At 47.3% G+C, this 25,822-nt stretch overlaps 1 protein-coding gene across 4 annotated transcripts in view; it reads right to left on the reverse strand.

Moving 5' to 3' along the window:
* The window catches only part of ORC3 (origin recognition complex subunit 3), a 234,743-nt gene that overhangs the window by 195,019 nt on the left and 13,902 nt on the right, over positions 1–25,822 (reverse strand). For all 4 annotated transcript variants that reach the window (XM_063916932.1, XM_063916929.1, XM_063916930.1 and 1 more), the window contains exons 3-5: positions 24,696–24,750; positions 5,261–5,358; positions 899–1,043 (exon numbers count right to left, since the gene is read on the reverse strand). In XM_063916932.1, the coding sequence (XP_063773002.1) occupies positions 899–1,043; positions 5,261–5,358; positions 24,696–24,750 (298 nt within the window). The remainder of the gene's footprint in view (positions 1–898; positions 1,044–5,260; positions 5,359–24,695; positions 24,751–25,822) is intronic.

Genomic DNA, 25,822 nt, shown 5'->3' on the forward strand with positions numbered 1-25,822 from the left:
TAAAGGCATTACTCCAGCAATACTGCACAGGTCCTCCCAGAGTTATTTGACAATCTATTCTGAACCTGTTAAATTTATAGAAACGTTCAGGAAGGTGGAGGACAGGAGAACGATGTTTGTAGCTCAGCAGGAAACACAGGGATATCCAATTAGCCCCGGTAATTGTTTCGCCGGGGGCTAGCTAATTAGCCCCGCTAAGCCGCGGCTTGCGACGGCTAATCGGGGATTTTGTTTCACCTGCCTCCGGCAGGTGAAGCAGAATCCCCAAAGACAGACCCGTTTTCGTCCGAAAACGGGGCTGTTTCACATGAAAACACATAGGTTTCACTAAACCTGTGTGTTTTCGGAAGAAGGTTTCTTTTTTTTTTTTTGGTTTTTTTTTTTACAGGCGATCCATCGGAATACCCTGTAAAAGAAAAAAAAGAAAAGAAAAAAAAACGGTGAAACATCGGAAAAAAGTCAGATTAATCACCTGCTTTAGTTCTGCAGCAACTGTAAGATATACAAAGGACCCTCACCAGATTTCAACTCAGATTAGAAGCTTGTCTAGGGCAAAAAAACGATTTTGAGTACAGTTTTTTTAATGGCAAATTTACCAGGGGCGGATTTAGGGGTCAGGCCACCCCTAAACACAACATTATTGGCCGGTCTTCCACACACACCACTCAGTTGCAAAATAAAAAAATAGATCATAATGACAAAAAAAGAAGAAATCACCTGACTCATTAGGCCAGCAGCCTAGCAGAGTCCTCATGCAGGGGAACCTGCTGTGCCACCCCCCAGCAAGTGGCGCCCCATGGCACGTGGCTAGTGGAAATCCAACACTGGGATTTACGAATGTGCTTTAACTTGTGGAATACATCATTTAAAACATGAGTGTAAGAAATCTGGAACTTACCAAGAAGAAGAGCCGCCGTAGGGATTTCACTAGACCTTACTCTGCAACTCCAGTCATTCTTTTTGTCATGAAAATCTGAGTGAGATTTTTTTAAAAAGCATTCTAGATTGTCAAAAAGCTTTTTGTTCAGCTCTTCTTGAAGTTGCTGAAAGTAAAAAAATAATTCTGTAACGTCATTTAAAATGTATGATCTGCCCAATTAACAATAACATTGGTTAACAAGTATTGTGTGGAAGATATTAAAGCCCATCAGGTGATGCATATGAGCGTCTATGCTGTGCCAGGATGTCAATTACCATTAATCCCACTGTAAGGCTCTGTGTTGGTGTCTGAACATCTTACTATAACTGAGTATTTAGGTGCTCACACACTGTAGGTGTTCACACAGATAACAAACTTAGCAGTAGTACCCAAAGTAGGAATGCAGCAAAAAAAGGCAAACCAGGTATTAGCATGCATAAAGCGGAGAACTGATGCAAGGGATGAGAGTGTTATACTCCCATTATATAAATCATTAGTGAGGCCACATCTCGAATACTGTGCACAATTATGGGCACCATACTATAAAAATAATATCCTGGAACTAGAAAACGTTCAGAGACAGGCTACCAAATTGATTAAGGGGATGGAGACGCTAGAATGAGGAAAGGCTTCCTAGGCTAGGCATGTTTACACTGGAAAAAAGGAGTACCCTTAGTCGCACAGCGATGCAAATAAGATACACTTTCGTAAAAAAAAAAAATGGCAGACGTTAGCAGAGCTGCCCGGGAACTGCCGGCTCACTCATGCCAGGCATCTCGCAGGGTATGGCGTATTGAGGATAGATGTATGAGGACACATCTGTAGTGTAATGGAGCAAGTATTGTAATAATGACAGTCTGATGCAGGGCTGCGTACTATGTCGCAGAACCCATTTACGCACGTGAAGACTGGGTCCTGCGCTTGCACAAAGCACCGATAATCGATAATTTGCCCATGATGTTACACCTCCAAATACATCTGAATAACCCCCTATATGAATACATCCCACTAGAAAAGCTCCGGTGAACTTCGGGAGACCAGTGTCTATACAGCAACATGTGCTCCTGCAGATAAGTCATTTTCTCCTAGATTTTATATTTAGGAATTATAATATTAGATATAAATTATTTCTTTTTTTCGATGGGGGACACTGGAATACGTTGGGTATAGGTGGAGCAGGAGGAGTCCAAACAGCACAGGCTTCTCCTCCCCTATACCCCACCCCCTGTCTGCAGCCTTCAGTTTAATTTTGGTGTCCAATAGAACTGTGCACATTCTTTCAACTGCTTCTGCAGCTGGTTATGTTTTTATTTTATTTAACTTAGGTTTTTCTTTTTTATATTTACTTGGATGGCTTGTGGCTCTGCTGGAGACGCAGTGCACACTCCAGCCGCCCCATTGGGACCCTACTCTGGTGGCCAGTGCACTGGTGACTGAGTTAATGTTACAGGCCAGTCCCCAGAACACACAATGGGGACACATAGTTACATTAATAACATCTAGGAGAACATTAGAAAACCACCATACTTATCTGTAGGAGTGCAGGCTGCTGTAGAGGATGGCCACTCAAAAGTCACCGGAGATCCCCTAGTGTGCTCTCCTCAGGGGACAGAGCAGCAAGGGGTCTGAACGTCAACTCTTTCTCAGTTGCCTCAGTCAGAAATGGCCACATTAGGAAGGATAAAAGCAGCATTGTTTAACTATAATACTCCGTTGGGACGGACACCGCAAATCTTTGTGTAAGGGTGGGTACACACTCATAGATATATCTGCCGATCAATTGATTGGCAGATATATCTATGGACGGACCGGGCAGTGTGCTGTGTATACACACTGCCCGATCCGTCGGGGACTGACGTCATGAACTGGGCGAGCGTGTACACATGCCCGCCTAGTTCAGCTGTCAATCACCGCTGGCTGCCACAGCATGTGTACAGGCAGTCGGCTGACCGCCCGTAGACACAAAGCGGTGCGCTAATATATCGGTAGATATATTGGCCGTCGGCTGTGCTGCGGGGCCGACGCGACATGTCTGTGAATGATATATCAGCCAGTGTGTACGGGCCATTAGACAACACTTAACATCTGAGATATTTGCCCCTGATGCGGTGCTAGAGTGAACGAACAAAAACACAATAAGGTTACTAGAGAGCTATGAACCAATCAGTAGGTTAGCTCTAGGGTTCTGCCCGTTTAACAAACTTCCATCATTAGGACAGAAACCAATAAAGACATGCCCTGGGAAGAACAGTTTGCACTGTCAGTAGCCATAGAGAGTTTCAACCGCTGCTATTAAGGCCATAACAGTAACCTGACCTGTTTGATCATATCAAAATGAACCTAGAGACATGCTGGCAATCATCCTCCACAAGGGAGGTGTATGGATATTGAAGAACTGCAAGATGTCTGCAGTAGCAAGCCAGACACATGAGCTAAACATAGTAATGACTGGGAAAGGCCCTGCAGCCCCAGGTGATGTGCAAACAGAGGCGGTGTAAGGTACCCACACAGCGAATAGATGGAGTGAGGTATATCCAAAGGTAGTGTTAAACAATCTCTAGAGTGGAAGCCCACACTTCTGTCTGGGGCTGAGCCACTGTGGAACTATACTGCAACACAGTAGCAAAGCATGTATTATGCAGAAGAGGGATCTACAAACTAAAGCTTCATACACTGGGAAAGTCCCCTTGAGTAGACATGATAGGAGCCTGTGAGGTGATTCCAGCAGAGGGAACATAAAGTGGCCTGCGAAGAAGACGATGCTCAAGCAATCATATTTGTGCTTCAACACTTTGGGTGAAGGCTACTCACGTGTATACTGTAGTTTCAAACTAACAGGGACCTTTGTGGCCACAACAAAGTAGGTACTTTAGCAGATAGCATGTAGTACCTTTAGTAAACATAATCAAACGGTATGATACTAAGATTATGCTGCTAATCAGAATGCAGAATACGGTTGTGAAATTAAAAATAGAAGATAGCTCTATGTCCGTCTGTTATTACCCAGTTTGTGTTATCATTGTTGTTTCCAATTGTAAAGGGCAACGGAATATGCTGCGCTATATAAATAAATATAATATGCTGCGCTATATATTTAAATAAATAAATAAATAATCCTGTACACAGAGAATTTCAATTTGCACAAGAAAAAAGACAATCAGTCTCCATATACAGCAGCACCATGGTAGGGGAAGTAGGGACAGAGATACTATAACCTGGCGGGATGCGGTCAAGTGCCCGGTGGTCTCACAGTATCGGTGCCGGGATCCCGAACACTCACTAGCCCGCCAGTCAGCATGCCGACCAACAGGGACTATTCCCACTCGTGGGTGTCCACGACACCCATAGAGTGGGAATAGAACCCGTGGCCAGCACAGCGATCCACTGCGCACACTCTGTTAACTAGCAGGGACAGCGGTAGTGATAACTGCTGCCTATGCAAGTTACTTAACTGGCATTTGGAGGAATCGGACACTGCGCATGTGTCATCTTTTTGATCAGAGCGGCCACCACCCTCACAAAACTCCATCTTGGAAATGGAGCGCTGCCGCCCCGCGAACGCCTCTGCCTGTCAATCAGCCAGATGCGTCTGCAAATACTGCGGGGTCCCCGCATTAAATGCGGGCGCATGCACAGGTCCCTGCGCATGCGCCCGCGGGGCAAACTTAATTATTTCGGTTGGATAGCAATTTGCAATCCAACCTCAAATAGGCCCTTAGTGTGCAGTCTTCAATGGGTACACTAGTTCTAATTCCCCATCCTCAGCTATTAGGGACAGGGAATGCAGTCTTCACATTGTGTATAGTAGTTGCCCCATATAACTTATTAGGGACTGGAAGTGCAATCCTCACATGGGTACACTAGTTATAAAGGCCCTAACCTACTATTATTGACTAAGATTGACCAATTAGCAACAGGGAATGCTGGCTTCACAAGAGTGAAGTTATAATTGGCTTCACAAGGGTGAAGTTATAATTAGTTATAATTGGCCAAAGCTAACATAATAGGCACTAGCTGGAACAAGTTAATTGTATTCTGCATACTGTATACTATACTTGGTGCTCATGAAACTGTTCAACTTTCTGATTTTTTTTCATGCTTTTATTTTCTTGATACATTCAATGGGTGCTGCTTTAGAAGTGTTTACATTATTTTAATTATACAGTTACTAAAACTGTAATGCTGTAATTTAGGGTTAGTTTAATAATGACAGAAAGCATGTTGCCTGTCATATTCTCATTAGGAACAGCTTCTACTTTGCATTCAGAAAGGTTGACGGAAATGGAAAGGTTCACCAAGAACACTCTTAATACCCTTTAAGTGATAATGGAACTCACTGACCTCTGTCTGGGATTTCATCTGCTTCCATAGCAACTGGCACCTCTCAAAACGCTCTTTGCCATCTTCTGGGTCCTTAAGACCTTCATTAAAATAGTCAGCTGGAAGAAAAAAAAAAGAGGCAATTATATTTCAGTACTTATGTAAGTGAAAAGTTACATATCAGACGGTGGCACGGTTTGCCAATGTGAAGTTGGGCAAATAATATGTGATATTTTAGAACAACATGTATCCATATACCATATGTGAATAGCATCCACATCTTAAAAATCTATTTAGCTATAAATACTATAAGTGTGAGTATTCATAGGGCCGAATCCAATCAGACTTTCACTTTTATCAAACAGTTACCGTAGTCAGATTCCGCTCGCACTTCCAGAAGCTGGGACCAGAATCTGCCTTACCGTAAAAAATTACATGCAAAGCATCCTGCAATTTCTTCAGCTTGGATCCAGCCCCTAATGTTATTTAACCACTTAACTGGCATGGTCAGATCACATGCGACTGCACCGCCTCACGGTGTCCCCCAATTTTTGTCGAGGAGACCACTTCTGCAGATGTGTATATATAATATTTAAATAGTTAAAAAAAATAAGAATTTACTTACCGATAATTCTATTTCTCGTAGTCCGTAGTGGATGCTGGGAACTCCGTAAGGACCATGGGGAATAGCGGCTCCGCAGGAGACAGGGCACATCTAAAGAAAGCTTTAGGATCACCTGGTGTGCACTGGCTCCTCCCCCTATGACCCTCCTCCAAGCCTCAGTTAGGATACTGTGCCCGGACGAGCGTACACAATAAGGAAGGATTTTGAATCCCGGGTAAGACTCATACCAGCCACACCAATCACACTGTACAACTTGTGATCTGAACCCAGTTAACAGCATGATAATAGAGAAGCCTCTCGAAAAGATGGCTCACTACAACAATAACCCGAATTTTTTTTTTTTTTTTTTTGGTAACAATAATTATGTACCAGTATTGCAGACAATCCGCACTTGGGATGGGCGCCCAGCATCCACTACGGACTACGAGAAATAGAATTATCGGTAAGTAAATTCTTATTTTCTCTGACGTCCTAGTGGATGCTGGGAACTCCGTAAGGACCATGGGGATTATACCAAAGCTCCCAAACGGGCGGGAGAGTGCGGATGACTCTGCAGCCCCCAATGAGAGAACTCCCGGTCCTCCTCAGCCAGGGTATCAAATTTGTAGAATTTTACAAACGTATTTGCTCCTGACCAAGTAACTGCTCGGCAAAGTTGTAAAGCCGAGACCCCTCGGGCAGCTGCCCAAGATGAGCCCACCTTCCTTGTGGAGTGGGCATTTACAGATTTTTGGCTGTGGCAGGCCTGCCACAGAATGTGCAAGTTGAATTGTACTACAAATCCAACGAGCAATAGTCTGCTTAGAAGCAGGAGCACCCAGCTAGTTGGGTGCATAGAGGATAAACAGCGAGTCAGATTTCCTGACTCCAGCCGTCCTGGAAACATATATTTTCCGGGTCCTGACAACGTCTAGCAACTTGGAGTCCTCCAAGTCCCTAGTAGCCGCAGGCACCACAATAGGTTTGGTTCAGGTGAACGCTGAAACCACCTTAGGGAGAAACTGAGGACGAGTCCTCAATTCCGCCCTGTCCGAATGGAAAATCAGATAAGGGCTTTTACAGGATAAAGCCACCAATTCTGACACGCGCCTGGCCCAGGCCAGAGCCAACAGCATGACCACTTTTTCTGTGAGATATTTTAACTCCACAGATTTAAGTGTGTCAAACCAATGTGACTTTTGGAACCCAAAAACCACCTGGAGATCCCAAAAGTGCCACTAAAGGCACAAAAGGAGGCTGTATATGCAGTACCCCTTTAACAAATGTCTGAACTTCAGGGACTGAAGCTAGTTCTTTTTTGGAAGAAAATTGACAGAGCCGAAATTTGAACCTTAATGGACCCCAATTTCAGGCCCATAGATACTCCTGTTTGCAGGAAATGTAGGAATCGACCCAGTTGAATTTCCTCCGTCAAGCCTTACTGGCCTCGCACCACGCAACATATTTTCGCCAAATGCGGTGATAATGTTTTGCGGTTACATCCTTCCTGGCTTTGATCAGGATAGGGATGACTTCATCCGGAATGCCTTTTTCCTTCAGGATCCGGCGTTCAACCGCCATGCCGTCAACGCAGCCGCGGTAAGTCTTGGAACAGACAAGGTCCTTGCTGGAGCAGGTCCCTTCTTAGAGGTAGAGGCTACGGATCCTCCGTGAGCATCTCTTGAAGTTCCGGTTACCAATTCCTTCTTGGCCAATCCGGAGCCACTAATATAGTGCTTACTCCTCTCCATCTTATCAATCTCAGTACCTTGGGTATGAGAGGCAGAGGAGGGAACCCATACACTGATTGGTACACCCACGGTGTTACCAGAGCATCTACAGCTATTGCCTGAGGGTCCCTTGACGTGGCGCAACACCTGTCGAGTTTTTCCCAACGGTTTATAATCATGTGGAAGACTTCTGGGTGAAGTCCTTACTCTCCCGGGTGGAGGTCGTGCTGAGGAAAACTGCTTCCCAGTTGTCCACTCCCGGAATGAAAACTGCTGACAGTGCTATCACATGGTTTTTCGCCCCGCGAAGAATCCTTGCAGCTTCTGCCATTGCCCTCCTGCTTCTTGTGGCACCCTGTCTGTTTACGTGGGTGACTGCCGTAATGTTGTCCGACTGGATCAACACCGGCTGACCTTGAAGCAGAGGTCTTGCTAAGCTTAGAGCATTGAAAATGGCCCTTAGCTTCAGGACATTTATGTGAAGTGATGTCTCCAGGCTTGACCATAAGCCCTGGATATTCCTTCCCTGTGTGACTGCTCCCCAGCCTCGCAGGCTGGCATCCGTGGCCACCAGGACCCAGTCCTGCATGCCGAATCTGCGGCCCTCTAGAAGATGAGCACTCTGCAACCACCACAGGAGGGATACCCTTGTCCCTGGTGACAGGGTTATCCGCTGAAGCATCTGTAGATGCGACCCGGACCATTTGTCCAGTAGGTTCCACTGGAAAGTCTTGCGTGGAATCTGCCGAATGGGATTGCTTCGTAGGAAGCCACCATTTTTACCCAGAATCCTTGTGCATTGATGCACTGAGACTTGGTTCGGTTTTAGGAGGTTCCTGACTAGCTCGGATAACTCCCTGGCTTTCTCCTCCGGGAGAAACACCTTCTTTCTGGACTGTGTCCAGGATCATCCCTAGGAACAGAAGACAAGTCGTCGGAACCAGCTGCGATTTTGGAATATTGAGAATCCAATCGTGCTGCCGCAACACTACCTGAGGTAGTGCTACACCGATCTCCAACTGTTCCCTGGATCTCACCCTTATCAGGGAATCGTCCAAGTAAAGGATAACTAAAATTCCCTTCCTTCGAAGGAATATCATCATTACGGTCATTACTTCAGTAAAGACCCGGGGTGCCGTGGACCATCCCTACAGCAGCGTCTGAACTGATAGTGACAGTTCTGTACCATAACCTGAGATACCCTTGGTGAGAAGGGTAAATTTTGACATGAAGGTAAGCATCCTTGATGTCCCGAGACATCATGTAGTCCCCTTCTTCCAGGTTTGCAATCACTGCTCTGAGTGACTCAATTTTGAATTTGAACCTCTGTATGTAAGTGTTCAAAGATTTTAGATTTTAGATTTTAAAATCGGTCTCACCGAGCCGTCTGGCTTCGGTACCACAATAGTGTGGAATAATACCCCGTTCCCTGTTGCAGGAGGGGTACCTTAATTATCACCTGCTGGGAATACAGCTTGTGAATGGCTTCCAAAACTGCCTCCCTGTTAGCGGGAGACGTCGGTAAAACAGACTTTTGGAAACGGCGAGGGGAATACGTCTCGAATTCCAATTTGTACCCCTGAAATATTACCTGAAGGATCCAGGGGTCTACTTGCGAGTGAGCCCACTGCGCACTGAAATTCATTGAGAACGGGCCCCCACCGTGCCTGAACTTGTAAAGCCCTAGCGTCATACTGAGAGCTTGGCAGAGGCGGAAAAGGGTTTCTGTCCCTGGGAACTGGCTGATCTCTGCAGCCATTTTCCTCTCCCTCTGTCACGAGCAGAAAAGAGGAACCCTTTTGTCCGCTTGCCAACCAGGACTGCGCCTGATAATACGGCGTCTTATTTTGAGAGGCGACCTGGGGTACATCCCCTTTTTTTTTTTTTTTTTTTTTAAGGCAATACTTCCAAATGCCGTTTGGAATCCGCATCACCTGACCACTTTACTGGTATAATTGGACAACGCACTTATACTTGATGCCAGTCGGCAAATATTCCGCTGTGCATCCTGCATATATAGAAATGCATCTTTTAATTGCTCTATAGGCAATAATATACTGTCCTTATCTAGGATATCAAATTTCCAGTCAGGGAATCCGACCACGCCAACCCAGCACTGCACATCCAGGCTGAGGCGATTGCTGGTCGCAGTATAACACCAGTATGTGTGTAAATACATTTTAGGATACCCTCCTGCTTTCTATCAGCAGGATCCCTAAGGGCGGCCATCTCCAGAGAGGGTAGAGCCCTTGTTCTTACAAGCGTGTGAGCGCCTTATCCCCCCTAGGGGGTGTTTCCCAACGCACCCTAACCTCTGGCGGGAAAAGGTATACTGCCAATAACTTTTTAGAAATTATCAATTGTTATCGGGGGGAAACCCACGCATCATCACACACCTCATTTTATTTCTCAGATTCAGGAAAACTACAGGAAGTTTTTCCTCACCAAACATAATACCCCTTTTTTTTTGGTGGTATTTATATTATCAGAAGAGTGTAAACTTTTTCCATTGCCTCAATCATGCAATGTGTGGCCCTATTGGAAATCACGGTTGTCTCTTCACCGTCGACACAGGAGTCAGTATCCGTGTCGGCGTCTGTATCTGAGGTAACGGGCGCTTTAGAGCCCCTGTATGAGACGTCTGGACATGCACAAGCTGAGTAGCCGGCTGTCTCATGTCAACCACTGTCTTTTATACAAAGCTGACACTGTCACGCAATTTCAACAGTACATCCACTCAGGTGTCGACCCCCCAGGGGGTGACAACACTATTACAGACACTCTACTCCGTCTCCTCATCATTTTTCTCCTCATACATGTCGACACAAACGTACCGACACACAGCACACACACAGGGAATGCTCTGATAGAGGACAGGACCCCACTAGCCCTTTGGGGAGACAGAGGGAGAGTTTGCCAGCACACACCAGAGCGCTATATATATACAGGGATAACCTTATATAAGTGTTTTTCCCTTTATAGCTGCTGTATTGTTTATACTGCGCCTAATTTGTGCCCCCCTCTCTTTTTTAACCCCTTTCTGTAGTGTAGTGACTGCAGGGGAGAGCCAGGGAGCTTCCCTCCAACTGAGCTGTGAGGGAAAATGGCGCCAGTGTGCTGAGGAGATAAGGACGCCGAGAAAGGGGCGGAGCCTATCATCCGTTTTCTTGTATGATTTGGCAGGGGTTAAATGCATCCATATAGCCCAGGAGTTATATGTGATGCATTTATTTTAGCCATAAAAGGTTTTCTATCGATTTATTGCGTCTCAGGGCGCTGCCCCCCCAGCGCCCTGCACCCTCAGTGACCGGAGTGTGAAGTGTGCTGAGAGCAATGGCGCACAGCTGCGGTGCTGTGCGCCTACCTTTATCTGAAGACAGGAAAGTCTTCTGCCGCCGATTTTTCCGGACCTCTTCGCTCTTCTGGCTCTGTAAGGGGGCCGGCGGCGCGGCTCCGGTGACCCATCCAGGCTGAACCTGTGATCGTCCCTCTGGAGCTAATGTCCAGTAGCCTAAGAAGCCCAATCCACTCTGCACGCAGGTGAGTTCGCTTCTTCTCCCCTTAGTCCCTCGATGCAGTGAGCCTGTTGCCAGCAGGTCTCACTGAAAATAATAAACCTAAACTAAAACTTTCACAAAGAGCTCAGGAGAGCCCCTAGTGTGCACCCTTCTCGTCGGGCACAGAAAATCTAACTGAGGCTTGGAGGAGGGTCATAAGGGGAGGAGCCAGTGCACACCAGGTGATCCTAAAGCTTTCTTAGATGTGCCCTGTCTCCTGCGGAGCCGCTATTCCCCATGGTCCTTACGGAGTTCCCAGCATCCACTAGGACGTCAGAGAAACAGGATTTTGGTACTCACCGATAAATCCTTTTCTTGGAGTCCATAGGGGATGATGGGATGGCTGTATTACAGTGGGGTATAGACGGGGTCCACAGAGCCGATGCACTTTTAAAAATCTATGAGTGTGTAGGCTCCTCCCCTCTATGTCCCCTCCCATAGCCCAGTCTAGAAAAAAGTCCCCGAAGAGAGAGGATCAGAACTGAATAAGAGGAGGAGGAAGAAAATAAAACTAAAGCAGAAAAACCCCAACAGTAAAAACTGGAACATGAACAACAATTGGGAACCAGAAACGATGTTAAGCCAGCTACAATGTAAGCTAGAACAACAAAAGCAAAAACACACCTCAAGAACTTACTGCGTACAGGGAAAGGAAAAGGCAAACAGCACAGTGGTGGGCGCCCAGCATCCCCTATGGACTCCAAGAAAAGGATCTATCGGTGAGTACCAAAATCCCGTTTTCTTTGTCATCCATAGGGGACGCTGGGATGGCTGTATTACAGTGGAGACATCCCAAAGCTGCCTTCACGGGCGGGAGAGTGCTGTTGACCCTGTAAGACTGAACGGCCGAACTGAGAGTCTGACGCTGCAAAAGTATCAAAACGATAAAACTTGATAAAAGTATGTTTTCCTGACCAAGTAGCCGCCCGACACAATTGTAAAGCCGAGACCCCCAGGCAGCTGCCCAGGAAGAGCCGACCGACCTTGTGGAGTGCGCTGTGATAGAAAGAGTTAATGGTCGTGAGGAAGACAGATAAGCCTGACGAATGACAGACAATCCACCTAGCAAGAGTCTGCTTAGAAGCGGACCAGCCCAATTTATTTGCATCATACAAAACAAAAGGAGTCCGACTTTCGCAGACGAGCCGTCCTCTTGACATAGATGCGAAGAGCTCACACCACATCCAAACTCCTTGTAGAAGGAGAAGCCTCTTGTAAAACTGGTACCACAATCTGTTGATTCACATGGAAAGCGGATACTAACTTTGAAAAAAAAGCTTGGCGGATTCATAAATCCGCCCTGTCCTATGATAAATTAAATATGGAGAACGGCAAGACAAAGCCCCCAATTCGGAAACCCTCCTAGCCGAAGCCAGAGCCAAGAGAAGCACCACCTTCCAGGAGAGAAATTTTAGGTCCGTAATATCCAAAGGTTCAAATAAAGGAGACTGAAGTCTAAAACGAAGGGTAGATCCCATGGAGCCGTAGAAGGAATAAAAGGAGGTTGCAATTACAAGACTCCCTGTAGAAAAGTCTATACCTTTAAAGAGCCCAGACGCAAACCAGCGTCTAAACCTGACTGTAGGAAACTGAAAAGACGGCCTAAATTAAACACTACCGCCGACACCTGACGGCGGTCACACCAAGAAATCTAGGCTTTCCAAATGCGGTAGTAATGTTGTGAAGTGACTTCCTTTCATGCACGCAGCATAGTCGGGATTACCGAAGCTGGGATACCCTTTCTTCTCAATAGTGCCTTCTCAACAGACACACCGTTAAAACGTAGCCGATGTAAGTTCGGATAAACAAAAGGACCCTGCTGAAGCAGATCTTCTCGTAGAGGCAAATGAAATGGCTCGTCGACGATAAGTGCTAGAAGGTTTGTATACCATACCCTGCGTGGCCAATCCGGAGCCACCAGGATTACCGTCACATCTTCTCGTTTCAGTCGTTTGAGAAGACGCGGAAGTAGAGGAAATGGTGGAAACAAGTACGCCATCCGAAACCTCCAAGGAGCTGTCAATGCGTCGACCGCCATCGCGTCCGGATCCCTGGTCCTGGACTAATAGCGCGGCAGCTTCTTGTTGTGTCGAGACGCCATGAGATCTACCTGAGGCCATCCCCAACGGGAGACCAGTTGTAAGAACACCTGGGGGTGAAGAGCCCATTCTCCTGGATGCAGATCCTGTCTGCTTAGAAAATCTGCCTCCCAGTTGTCCACTCCCGGTATGAAGATGGCTGAGAGTGCCATAAGATTTCTCTCTGCCCAAGTAAGGATTCGGGATACCTCCCTCATCGCCGATCTGCTCTTTGTACCTCTCTGTCGGTTTATGTATGCCACCGCCGTGGCGTTGTCCGATTGCACCTGTACAGCCTGTCCCTTTAGGATTGGAAAAGCTTGACAGAGAGCATTGTAGATCACTCGTAATTCCAAGATATTGATGGGCAGGAAGGACTCCTGGTTGGACCAACGACCCTGAAACTGGTGGTCCAAGGTCACTGCACCCCAACCCCGGAGACTTGCATCTATCGTCAAGAGTACCCCATTCTGAGGCTCGAAGGAACGGCCCATCAGCAGATGAGAAGTCTGCAACCATCACAGTAGCGATATTCTCGCCTGTGGGGAGAAGCGAACCAACCTGTGCAAGTGCAGATGCGATCCCGACCACTTGGATAGGGGGTCCAGCTGGAATGTCCTGGAGTGGAATCTGCCGTATTGAATTGCCTCGAAGGAGGCCACCATCTTGCCTAGCAGACGAATACAAAGATGAATGGAGACTCGGCGGGGTTGCAGGACCTGCCAAACTAAATCCTGTATTGTCCTGACCATGTCCAAGGGCAGAAATATTTGCTGTTCTACTGTGTCCAGGATCATTCCCAGGAACAACAATCTTTGCGTAGGTTCCAGATGAGACTTTTGAAAATTTAGAATCCAACCGTGCTGTAATAGGAGGGCTTGCGTCAGGACAATGGGGGTAATTCCAAGTTGATCGCAGCAGGATTTTTTTAGCAGTTGGGCAAAACCATGTGCACTGCAGGGGAGGCAGATTTAACATGTGCAGAGAGAGTTAGATTTGGGTGTGGTGTGTTCAATCTGCAATCTAATTTGCAGTGTAAAAATAAAGCAGACAGTATTTACCCTGCACAGAAATAAAATAACCCACCCAAATCTAACTCTTTCTGCACATGTTATATCTGCCTCCCCTGCAGTGCACATGGTTTTGCCCAACTGCTAAAAAAAATCCTGCTGCGATCAGCTCAGAATTACCCCCAATGTTCTGTAAGAGCGCCTCCCTGGAAGGAGCCTTTATGAGCAGGTCGTCCAGATAAGGAACCACATTCACCCATTAGGTCCTCAGTTGACTCATCATTTTCGACATCACCTTCGTGAACACTTGAGGGGCTGATGATCATCCGAATGGCAAAGCCTGAAATTGCTATTGACAATTTTGAAGGACAAACTGTAGGAAGGCTTGGTGTGGGGTCCAAATTGGAATGTGAAGTGTAGGCATCCCTTATATCTAGGGATACCAAGAACTCCTTAGTTTCCAAACCCGCAATTACTGCTCGCAGAGATTCAATCTTGAACTTGAAAATTTTTAGATAGGGGTTCAGGGACTTCAAATTCAAAATTGTCCTGACCGAGCCGTCCGGCTTCAGGACCACAAAAAAAACCCTTCTTTTGCTGCTGAGGTGGGACCGGAACAATTTCATCTGCTTGTAGTAACATGTGAATGGCTCCTTGCAGAATTACCTGTTTTTTCCTTTGAAACTGGTAAACCTGGAGGTAAAAAAAACCGAGGTGGTGGTTGCATCTCGAACTCTATTTTGAACCCCTGAGTAATGAGATCCCTTACCCCGGCGTTCTGACAAGTCAGTTTCCAAACATGACAGAACTTTTTGAGACGTGCACCCACTCCGGGATACACCAGGTGAGAGGGTAAACCGTCATGCGGCAGGCTTTGCAGGAGGCTTTGGATCCTGCTGGGGGGTGGTCGTGGCACGGCCCCATCCCTTGGCTCCCATTAGCCGTTGAAGCTCCTCTTCCGCGGCCTCTATATTTTGTAGGTGGTCGAAAGGAAGGTCCTGTGTAAGGACGTCTCTGAGGAGCTGCTGAAGGAAGATAGGTAGACTTACCTTCCGTAGCCTTTGAAATCCACATATCAAGCTCTTCTCCAAAAAGGGCCACTCCATCAAAAGGTAAACCCTCAGCACCTCGTTTGGATTCCTTATCAGCCAACCACTGTCGGAGCCAGAGAGCCCTCTGAGCTGACACCGCAATTGCTGAAATCCTAGAGTTTAGCAAGCCTATTTCTCTGGATGCTTCACAAGAGATATATAGCGCTGACTCTTGTATGTGTTGTGCTAGGTACCACTAACTCATCTGTGGGAAGGGCTCCTGAATCCCTGAAACTAATTTCTGAGCCAAGGCTGCAATGGCCCTACTTACCCAGCAACCAACAATGGTCGGTCGAAGGGTTACCCCTGCCACCGTGTAAATTGACTTTAAGGTGTTTTATTGTTTTCGGTCAGATGCTTCCTTAAGGGAGGTAACCCCCGTTACCGGAAGAACAATCTTCTTGGATAACCTCGAAACTGACGGATCCACTGTAGGCGGATTTTCCCACTTCTATTTGTTATCCATTGGAAGCGGATAACAGGTAAAAATTCTCTGAGGAATTTGAAACTTCGTATCCGGATGAGACCAAGCCTCCTCAAATAAAGTGTCTAATTCCTCTGCTACTGAAAACGACACAGAGGGTCTGGTATTTGTAAACATCTCTTACCGCTAGGATAAGTGTCTCAATCCCCCGAGATGCAGAATCGGATTCTTGCTGAGGATACTCCTCTTCTGATTCCTGAATAAAGTCTACTTCCTCCAGTGCTGGTACCTCCTCATCAGATTCTTCTGATTGTAGTACCACAGGTAACTGCCTTTTCTTAGCCACCTGTTTAGAGGGAAGAGAAGATTTCTGTGCAGAACCCATAACCGAAGCTAAACTTTCCACAGATTTACCCAAAGTCTAAGCCTGCGCAGGTTCAGGCGCCTGTCGTAATGATTCACTATCCCGTCTGGCTACCGCCAGTTCCAATGATAAATCTGACATCAGCCCTGTTAAAAGAGATAACCATGCTGGAGCAGTCTCCTGTGCTACAGGAGCCGACTGCGATGTAGACTTCGCTAAACACTGCTCACAGTACAATGAGACCTCAGATGACGTCTGAGTAAATTTATTTCCACAATTCTTGCAAGAAAATAATTTCTGTGAGCCTTTACAGGCTGTTTTGTTAGCCATGTTCCAAACTCACTGCAGAGATAAGGGGCCTAGAGAAAACTGAAAGAGAGAGAGAGCGGGGGGGGGGGGACAGCGAGAGCGCTCAGAGGGGAGGAGTGCACACTAATTTCTCTATACTCACTCATATATAATAGCTCAGATCTGTCACTATGTGAATTCTGTGGACAACGCTGGGCGTGGCTAGGAGCTCTCATTGGGTTAGTGGCAGGTCTATCACACCCAGTCCACAGCTGTTTGGGCAAGAAACGCCCTCCCACACAGGTTACATCCAATCCAGAGCAGGATTAACAATGGGGCTGATGGAGCTTCAGCTACAGGCCCACACCCCAAAATAGGCCCACTGCATCTGCAGCAACATACCCTCCAACAATTTACACATAAAAATCGGTACAATCATGGCCACACCCCTTTTCCTATACTTTCAATAGAAGCTTGGAAAGTCAGAAATTGGTACAGACCATAAAAAAAAGGTACTGTTCCTGCCAAAAAGGTACAGTTGGAGGGTATGAAGCAAGTCTCTGCGCTGTAGATAGGGGAAAAAAATCTTTTTATTGCGGCGTCCTATGTCCTGCTGCCAGTCCGCCTGCCCCCTCCGGCATCAACAATCCCCACTCCCTAGCCATGGCGCAGGTGGAACAAAAGCTGCTGCGGCCACCGGCATAGATGTGTATGAATGCGGCACAGTGGAAGGCTTTCATAGCCCTTCCTGCGCCGCATATTCTCCGAGCCCCGAAGCATCCTCTGCGCATGATGTTACAGAAGTGCCTCCCCGCCACAGACGCACCCAGATCCCCAGAGGCCCTGACTCCGCAACACAGCAACTGGCCTGCTGGCCTGGAACCCCCGAGATGGCTAATGTAATGGATAGAGTGGGTGATATCACTGAGGGTAATGTCTGGACGCTGAATCAATATAAAAGGTGACAGTGCTGTGCAGTGGCACTGACACTACACAGCACTCTCACCTTTTATATTGATTCAGCGAGTCAGTCAGTTCTGCCAGCCAGTCACTGTTGTTAGCGCCGATGTCCCAACGCGCCGCATTAAAAGGGAAGTAGATGCACTAAATAAACTGCAGCTCCCAGCAGCCCTTAGCGCCGGAGCATTCCGGCGCTAAGGGCTGCTGGGAGCTGTAGTTTATTGAGTCCTTCTTCTTCCCTGTAATGCAGCACGTTGGGACACCGGCGCTAACGGGTGGTATTCATGTGACCGCCTGTCAGCTGACCGACAGTCACATGACCTCCTCCACCAGCCCGACGGGTCAGTATCCCGATGGTCGGCATGCCGACCAACACGGACTATTTCCACTCGTGAGTGTCCACGACACCCATAGAGTGGGAATAGAACCCGTGGCGACCGCAGGTCGCCACCGAGCCCGCAGCGTGGCGAGCGCAGCGAGCCCGCAAGGGGCTTGCTGCACTCGCCCCTCCCCGCCGGGATCCCGGCGTCGGTATGCTGCCGGGATCCCGGCGTCGGTAAGCTGACCGGCGGTCTCCTGACCGCCGGTCAGCAGTACTATACCCGCGCTAGCAACAGTGACTGGCTGCTTGGCTGCTGTGCGAATCTCCGGGAGAGGCCCTGTCAAAGGGAGGAGAGCAGCTTAGCTGCTTCCAGGAGGAGAAGCATTACCCGCCCGTCCCCCACTCGCAGTACCTCCGGGAGCCATCCGCGGCACCCCCCCACACCACCCCCACCCCTCCCCCACCTGCAGCACCCCCACAACCGCTCCTCCCCCACCCGCGGTGGCTCCGGACACGCTCCCCCACCCGCGGCACCATCGCATTCGCCACTCCCCCAACCACAGCACCTACTAGGTGATTCATCAGGCCCTGCGTGTGCTGTTCACGACGTTGCAAGGGGCTACGACCCCTTAACCATTGCGCGCTCTTTGTTCATGCAATATTTAACCACTCACACAATTATGATTGGAGGTAATACTCCATATAATTAAAATATTGCACGCCACAAGGGCGTGCAAGGGTTAAGGGGGCGTATCCCCTTATGATGGTGTGAAGAGCGCACATAGTGCGCGATGAATCACCTAGTATACAGTAACAGTGTATGTTAGTCCTGTATTAAACAGGCTAAAGCACCTAATAAACTCCCCCTGCTATCCCCACTGTAAGAAAATAGGATTTTAATACCTACCGGTAAATCCTTTTCTCTTAGTCCGTAGAGGATGCTGGGGTCACCATTAGAACCATCGGGTATAGACAGGATCCGCAGTAGACATGGGCACTTTAAGACTTTGAAGGTGTGAACTGGCTCCTCCCTCTATGCCCCTCCTCCAGACTCCAGTTATAGGAACTGTGCCCAGGGAGACGGACATTTCGAGGAAAGGATTTATTGTTAAACTAAGGTGAGATTCATACCAGCTCACACCTCAAGCATGCCGCCCAACGTGGCATTTAACAGAACACAAACCAACGGCATGAACATTTGCAGCAGCATGCGGACAATAAACGTAACAACATGTGTGTAACCACAACTAATAATTGTAGATACAGTACGCACTGGGACGGGCGCCCAGCATCCTCTACGGACTAACAGAAAAGGATTTACCGGTAGGTATTAAAATCCTATTTTCTCATACGTCCTAGAGGATGCTGGGGTCACCATTAGAACCATGGGGTTATACCAAAGCTCTAGAACGGGCGGGAAAGTGCGGATGACTCTGCAGCACCGATTGACCAAACTTGAGGTCTTCATCGGCCAAGGTGTCAAACTTGTAGAACTTTGCAAAGGTGTTTGACCCCAACCAAGTAGCTGCTCGGCAAAGTTGCAATGCCGAGACCCCCCGGGCAGCCACCCAGGATGAGCCCACCTTCCTAGTAGAATGGGCCTTCACAGATTCCGGTAATGGCAATCCGGCCGTGGAATGAGCATGCTGAATCGTGTTACAGATCCAGGGTGTAATGGTCTGCTTGGAAGCAAGACATCCAACCTTGTTGGGAGCATACAGGACAAACAGAGCCTCTGTTTTCCTAATCTGAGCCGTTCCAGTGACATAAATCTTCAAAGCTCTGACCACATCCAGAGATTTTTACTCAGCGAAGGCGTCAGTAGCCACAGACACCACAATAGGTTGGTTCATGTGGAAAGATGAAACCACCTTCGGTAGAAATTGTTGACGTGTCCTCAATTCAGCTCTATCTTCATGGAAGATCAAATAAGGGCTCTTGTGAGACAAGGTCGCTAACTCAGACACCCGCCTTGCAGATGCCAAGGCCATCAAGATGACCACTTTCCAAATGAGGAATTTCAACTCCACCTTCCGTAAAGGTTCAAACCAATGTGATTGAAGGAACTGCAACACCACATTAAGATCCCATGGTGCCACTGGAGGCACAAATGGGAGGTTGGATGTGCAACACGCCTTTCACGAAAGTCTGAACTTCTGGAAGGGAGGCCAATTGTTTCTGAAAGAAAACCGATAAGGCTGAAATCTGTACCTTAATTGAGCCCAATTTTAGGCCCGCATCCACACCTGCTTGTAGTAAATGGAGAAAACGTCCTAGCCGAAACTCTTCCGTAGGAGTCCCCTTGTATTCACACCAAGAAACATATTTTCTCCAAATACGGTGGTAATGTTTAGACGTTACCCCTTTTCTGGCCTGAATAAGTGTGGGAATGACTTCACTGGGAATACCCTTACGGGCTAGGATTTTGCGCTCAACTGCCATGCCGTCAAACGTAGCCGCGGTAAGTCCTGATACACTCACGGCCCCTGTTGTAACAGGTCCTCGCGCAGAGGAAGAGGCCAGGGATCTCCTATGAGTAATCCCTGATGATCTGGATACCAAGCCCTCCTTGGCCAGTCTGGGACAATGAAGATCGCCCAGATCTTTGTTCTTCTTATGATCTTTAGAACTTTTGGAATGAGAGGAAGTGGAGGGAATACATACACCGACTGAAAAACCCACGGTGTCACCAGAGCATCCACTGCAATTGCTTGAGGGTCCCTTGACCTGGAACAATATCTCTGAAGCTTCTCGTTGAGGCAAGATGCCATCATGTCTACTTGAGGAACTCCCCAAAGACCTGTCACGTCTGCGAAGACTTCTTGGTGGAGGACCCACTCTCCTGGATGGAGATCATGTCTGCTGAGGAAGTCTGCTTCCCAGTTGTCCACTCCTGGAATGAAGATCGCTGACAGAGCGCTTGTATGCTTTTCCGCCCAACGGAAAATTCTTGTGGCTTCTGCCATTGCTGCTCTGCTTTTTGTTCCGCCCTGACAGTTTATGTACGCTACTGCTGTTACATTGTCCGACTGGATCAGTACAGGCAGATCTCGAAGAAGATTGTGACTGCCCCCCAGCCTCTGAGGCTTGCATCCGTGGTCACTAGGATCCAGTCCTGTATCCTGAACCTGCACCCCTCTAGGAGGTGAGAGCTGTGCAGCCACCACAGGAGTGATACCCTGGTCTTGGAAGACAGGATTATCCTCCGGTGCATGTGTAGGTGGGACCCGGGCCACTTGTCCAACAGGTCCCACTGGAACACTCTGCCAAAATGAATAGCCTCGTAGGCCGCAACCATCTTCCCCAGCAACCGAATGCATTGATGAATTGACACTCTTGCTGGTTTCAGAATTTGTTTGACCAGACTCTGAAGTTCCAGAGCCTTTTCCACTGGAAGAAAGACTCTGTAGTTCTGTGTCCAATATCATTCCCAAAAACGACAACCGCGTCATCGGAATCAACTGTGATTTTGGCAAGTTTAGGAGCCAACCACGTTGCTGAAGAACTGTCAGGGAGAGTGCAACGTTTTGCACCAACTGGTCCCTGGATCTCGCCTTTATCAGGAGATCGTCCAAGCACGTGATAATCGTGACTCCTTGCTTGAGAAGGAGAACCATCATCTCCGCCATCACTTTGGTGAAAATCCTCGGAGCCGTGGACAGACCAAATGGCAACGTTTGAAATTGGTAATGACAATCTTGTATTGCAAACTTCAGGTAAGCCTGATGCGGAGGATAAATGGGAAAATGTAGGCATCCTTTATGTCCACCGACACCATAAAATCCCCTTCCTCCAGACTGGAGATCACTGCTCGGAGAGACTCCATCTTGAATTTGAATTTCTTTAGGAAGAAATTTAGGGATTCCAGGTTTAGGATTGGTCTGACCGAGCCGTCCGGCTTCGGGACCACAAACAGGCTTGAATAAAAACCTTCTCCCTGTTGTGACTGGGGAACCCTGACGATAACTTGATTTTGACACAACATTTGTATTGCGTCGCAAACTGCCTCCCTGTCTGGAAGAGAGGCTGGTAAGGTCGGTTTGAAAAAACGGCGAGGGGGAACGTTTTGAAACTCCAGCTTGTACCCTTGGGATACTATTTGTAAAACCCATGGCTCTAGGTCCGAACGAACCCAAAACTGACTGAAGAGTTTGAGACGTGCCCCCACCGGTGCGGACTACCGCATAGGAGCCCCAACGTCATGCGGTGGAATTGGCAGAAGCCTGGGAGGACTTCTGCTCCTTGGAGCCTGACAAGGCTGGCGATCGTTTACCTCTTCCTCTAGTAGCAAGGAAGGAAGAACCTCGGCTCTTTCTGTATTTATTGGGCCGAAAGGACTGCATCTGATAGTGGTGCGTTTTCTTTTGTTGTGGAGGAACATAAGGCAAAAAGGATGACTTACCCGCGGTAGCTGTAGATACCAAATCATCAAGGCCGTCGACAAATAAGGCCTTACCTTTATATGGTAGAGATTCCACACTTTTCTTGGAATCAGCATCAGCATTCCATTGGTGAATCCACAACGCTCGTCTAGCTGAGACTGCCATGGCATTGGCCTTTGATCCCAAAAGACCAATATCTCTTGCAGCTTCCTTAAGGTATGCTGCAGCGTCCTTGATATAACCCAGCGTTAAGAGGATGCTATCCCTATCTAGGGTATCTATTTCAGAAGACAAGTTGTCTGCCCACTTTTCGATAGCACTACTTACCCACGCAGACGCAATGACAGGTCTGAGTAGCGTACCTGTGGTCGCATAAATGGACTTTAACGTAGTTTCTTGTTTACGGTCCGCAGGATCCTTAAGGGCCGCTGTGTCAGGTGACGGGAGCGCCACCTTTTTAGACAAACGTGACAGGGCCTTGTCCACAGTGGGGGGTGACTCCCACTTTTCCCTATCCGCCGAGGGAAACTGATAAGCGACCGTAATTCTTTTGGGAATCTGAAACTTTCTGTCAGGACCTTCCCAGACTTTTTCAAATAGCGTGTTCAGTTCATGAGAGGGAGTAAACATTATCTCAGGTTTCCTTTCCTTATAAATACAGACCCTTTTATCAGGGACAGCCGGGTCCTCAGTGATATGTAATACATCTTTAACTGCCACAATCATGTACTGAATGCTTTTTGACAATTTTGGATCTAATCTGGAATCGCTGTAGTCGACACTGGAATCAGAGTCCGTGTCGGTAGCAGTGTCTGCCAACTGGGCCAACGTACGTTTTTGTGACCCTGAGGGAACCTGACTTTGCAATAACATATCTTCCACAGATTTCTTCCATGCCTGGGTCTGAGACTCAGACTTGTCCAGCCTCTTACTAATAAGAGCCACATTAGCATTCAAGGCGTTCAACACATTTACCCAATCAGGCGTCGGCGGTGCCGACATGGTCACCCCCACTTCCTTTTGTGTCCCTAATACAGCCTCCTCCTGGGAAGAGCCTTCAGCCTCAGACATGTCGACACACGTGCACCAAACACCCACAGACACACCGGGCATATAGAGGACAGACCCACAGTAAAGCCTGTCAGAGAGACACAGAGGGGATTTGCCAGCTCACACCCCAGCGCTAAATCAGCGGTTCTGAAGCGCCCAATAAATGCCCCAGACCTGGAGAACTTTTAATATAAAGTATATTGCACTAAATTAGCCAGTGCCCCCCCCCCCCCCCCATTTTGCACCCTGATACTTGTCAGTGTGAAGGAAGGAACAGCATCTCTGCAGCCTGATGGGGAGGAAATGGCGCCGAGTGAGCTGTGAGGACGAAACTCCGCCTCCTTAATGGCGCACTTCCGTCCCGCTTCTTTTACTATATGATTATACTGGCGGGGGTTTAGGACAGTGCCTCGGCACTAATGTCCCCTCTTGCCAGTGTCCACTGAGGATTTATTAGCTGCCCAGGGCGCCCGCGCGCCCCCCCCCCCCCCCCGCGCGCGCCCTGTAGTGCTGTGTGTATGTGGGAGCTTGGCGTGCAGCGTCCACGCGCTGTGCGGTACCTCAGAGAATGCAGTCACTGAAGTCTTCTTTTCTTCTGCTACTCACCGGTCTTCTGACTTCTGGCTCTGTAAGGGGGTGACGGCCGGCTGCGGGAGTGAGCATCTAGGCGTACCCAGCGATCAGCACCCTCAGGAGCTAATGGTGTCCTGTAGCCAGAAGTAGAGCCCTTGAACTCACTGGAAGTGGGTCATACTCCTCTCCCCTAAGTCCCACGAAGCAGGGAGACTGTTGCCAGCAGCCTCCCTGAACATAAAAAACCTAACAAAAAGTATTTTTCAGAGAAACTCAGTAGAGCTCCCTGTAGTGCGTCCAGTCTCACTGGGCACAATTCTAAAACTGGAGTCTGGAGGAGGGGCATAGAGGGAGGAGCCAGTTCACACCCTTTCCAAGTCTTAAAGTGCCCATGTCTCCTGCGGATCCCGTCTATACCCCATGGTTCTTATGGTGACCCCAGCATCCTCTAGGACGTATGAGAAAGCTATACGACAAAAAATTTAGCTTGAAATGTGCTGAAAACAATGGTTTTTATCCCAGCTATTTATGACTTTTCTGATCCCAGCTATTTATGACTTTTCTGAGCTGAGATACTGCATTTACCCCATATGTCCGCAACAGTAACAAAAATGCCATACACCATGATAAATAAATGGCCGCCATCTTCATATGACGGTAAATAAAAATAAAGTAGTGGTGCTTTTTGACTACCAACTTACAGGGGTCATCATAACATTTAAAAATAAAATGGTCAAGCAACCAGATCTAGACCACTCCACATGGATTGACCCATATATTTGTGCCTTGTCTTTTAAATAATGAAATTCAGTTACAGCTTGTATTATATAATGTGTTAGACAATGCAAATTATACATTTTATTGATTCATTAATTTAGATACTGTAGTGTACCTAAGTAGCCTTGCTTACTTTAACTGAATGAGGAAAATAAGATCAATTTAAAGCTTATTATAATTAGAATACATTTGGAAATATTAACTCCATGTGAACATAAAACCAAAGAATCAGTATTATAGTCTCACCTGCTGTACGAGATGTCTTTTTCTTCTTTGCACTTGGCTTGAACACAAAACATCCCTACAATCACACATACATGAAGAACTGAGAACAACAAAAGGTATATAGAGCAACTGGTGATTGGCTAAAAACTCGGACCTAATCACTGACCTAAACAGAGATGGGCAACATACCAGCAGCAACACTAATGTGAGAGAAACAAGTGTTACCCCTATAAAAAACAAATCTGTCACTTCAATATGACTTTGGGATGAACAGATTTTCCACCAATTTTTGAAAGCTAGGGGTATATTTACTATAGTGCGGATTTATAAAAGTGGATATGTCATCCACCTGTGGCACTGGTTTAGAATGTGCACAATGATAAAACAATGCCTGTTTAGAAGTGGCATTAAAAGCAATGTATCAATCATGAAACAGATTACACAGAATGAGGTGAAACAGAGTAAAGAGGGCCTTGTTGATCTAAACCCCAGTCATCTTTAGCTGTTATTAGATACAGAACAGGGCCTGCATAATAAACCTGACTTACTGTAGTTTTAATAAACCAAATCCAGACAGATTGGGGGTGGGGTGTGGGGGTGTTTTGGGGAGAAAAATTGCTAAACAATAATCTTTATTTTTAGGTCACATATTAGGATTGTTTTTTTTACTATATAAAGAATATATACATTTACTCAGGGATGTAAACAGAAAAAAAAGAAAAGAAATAGGATTTTAATACCTACCGGTAAATCCTTTTCTCCTAGTCCGTAGAGGATGCTGGGGTCCATTTCAGTACCATGGGGTATAGACGGTCCTGCAGGAGCCATGGGCACTTTAAGACTTTTCAAGGGTGTGAACTGGCTCGTCCCTCTATGCCTCTCCTCCAGACATCAGTTATAGGAATTGTGCCCAGGGAGACGGACATTTTGAGGAAAGGATTTACTTTTATACTAATGGTGAGATTCATACCAGCTCACACCTCAACCATGCAGCACAACATGGCATTCAACATGACACACGCCAATAGGCATAAACCATTTACAGCAACATGCTGAAAACAAATGAAACACAACTTGTGTAACTATAAAGAACAAACTTCAGGTAAAGTACGCACTGGGTCGGGTGCACAGCATACTCTACGGACTAG

Source organism: Pseudophryne corroboree, chromosome 4 (genome assembly GCF_028390025.1).
Source record: "Pseudophryne corroboree isolate aPseCor3 chromosome 4, aPseCor3.hap2, whole genome shotgun sequence".
NCBI classification, from domain to species: domain Eukaryota; kingdom Metazoa; phylum Chordata; class Amphibia; order Anura; family Myobatrachidae; genus Pseudophryne; species Pseudophryne corroboree.